This window comes from Primulina huaijiensis, unplaced genomic scaffold, assembly GCF_012295235.1.
Source record: "Primulina huaijiensis isolate GDHJ02 unplaced genomic scaffold, ASM1229523v2 C13244983, whole genome shotgun sequence".
Classification (NCBI taxonomy): Eukaryota; Viridiplantae; Streptophyta; class Magnoliopsida; order Lamiales; family Gesneriaceae; genus Primulina; species Primulina huaijiensis.
In genome coordinates, this window is record NW_027342035.1 from 1 (window position 1) to 1,416 (window position 1,416).

General features: G+C 37.9%; 1 protein-coding gene across 2 annotated transcripts; it reads left to right on the top strand.

The window, feature by feature from the left end:
• The first annotated feature begins 7 nt into the window (after window positions 1-7).
• On the top strand, window positions 8-1,416 carry LOC140965479 (acetylornithine deacetylase-like). Of its 2 annotated transcripts, XM_073425543.1 has the most exons (5): window positions 8-257; window positions 382-490; window positions 866-1,004; window positions 1,100-1,157; window positions 1,229-1,416. In XM_073425543.1, exons 2-5 carry the CDS (start codon window positions 431-433, stop codon window positions 1,293-1,295), a joined length of 324 nt encoding a protein of 107 aa, XP_073281644.1. In that variant the 5' UTR covers window positions 8-257; window positions 382-430; the 3' UTR covers window positions 1,296-1,416. The 2 variants fall into 2 exon arrangements, with proteins under 2 accessions (XP_073281644.1, XP_073281645.1); XM_073425544.1 differs by having other exon boundaries at window positions 11-490; window positions 1,100-1,152; window positions 1,320-1,416.

Below are 1,416 nucleotides of genomic sequence, written 5' to 3' on the forward strand. Positions count from 1 at the left end.
TTTTTCTTTGAGCATTGAAGGAGACAAACTCAGAGGGCGCGGAACGACAGACTGTTTGGGGCATGTTGCCCTTGTGACTGAATTAATGCCGAAGCTTGGGTAGTCAAAACATACACTTAAGTCCACTGTAGTCGTGGTCTTTATTGCTAGTGAAGAGAACTCATCAATTCCTCAAGTAGGAGTGGATGCATTAGTGAGAGCTGGATTACTTGATAAATTAAAGCAAGGACCATTATACGTCCACCACATCATCCTAAGTATTTATATCCCGCATGACATCGATATTCGACCAACTCAATGATCAATTCTAGAATTAAGTGTGTTGAGTAGGTAATTCAAATGAAGTCGCTGATAAATAAGTGGTTCTGTCCCTCCTCGCAGGTTTTGGATTGACACGGCAGATAAACAGCCATGTATTGGCACCGGTGGCATGATACCATGGAAGCTTCATGTTTGTGGCAAGCTATTTCACAGTGGTCTAGCCCACAAGGTACTTCCTCTTAGAGTTTTCTTATATAAACTCATTTGAAAGGATTAATAAGATGAACTTTGCATGAACGTGATACCTTTTGTATGTTTCATGTTTTTGAGCGATCAAAGTTGACAGTTTTGTTCATAATAGCGTCATTGTTTATTTAGCAACTAGTAAGTGTTAACTCTATGGTTTCAAGTTTAAAATCAATATCAGACGTAATTTTATCCTAAAAAGTATCTGTCAAACAATCCCACTTTGTAAAATGAAGCTGAAAAGATAGTCGGAATGCGTTTATTTCTAGCATTTGAGATATGCTACGCTAATATTACAATTACATAATGTATTATTTCATGTCACTTTTTTGTCATTTTTCTTGGTGAATACCTGCAGGCAATCAATCCATTGGAGCTCGCTATGGAAGCTCTTAAAGAAATTCAGTCACGGTTTTACAAAATCTTTCCACCACATCCAAGTGAAAGTGTTTATGGCTTTGCAACACCATCAACCATGAAACCAACCCAGTGGAATTGTAAGTTCTCCACCATAAAACACGGCACCTGGCGTATCCATAGTTTGTTTGTCGATTATGGGGGCTTTCTTTTCTGAGTCACTATGTTATGACAGATCCATGGGGCGGCATCAATCAGATTCCAGCTGAGTGTACAATTTCTGGAGATGTTAGGTGGAATATAAATTTGAGACTATTACATAATCTTTCCTGATTGAAATCTGACATTTGCTGTACTGTTGCAGGTTGACCTCATGTTATAGGTGGGCAGTGCACATATCACTATATATTAAGATCCTGGAAAGCTTTTAAACTCTAAAAGAAAATGAAAAGAAGGCCTCATAAATTCTTCATTTCAGTGTAACTGATGTGATTAATAAGCTTGAAGAATATGTTGATGACTTGAACACCAACATAGAAAAGCTGGACACAC

Excerpts from the sequence above, each read along its gene's own strand:
- LOC140965479 (XM_073425543.1), top strand. The coding sequence starts at position 431 with ATGATACCATGGAAGCTTCATGTTTGTGGCAAGCTATTTCACAGTGGT. Across the intron at positions 491-865 it reads ACAGTGGTCTAGCCCACAAG|GCAATCAATCCATTGGAGCT; the intron begins GTACTTCCTCTT and ends GAATACCTGCAG. Across the intron at positions 1,005-1,099 it reads GAAACCAACCCAGTGGAATT|ATCCATGGGGCGGCATCAAT; the intron begins GTAAGTTCTCCA and ends ATGTTATGACAG.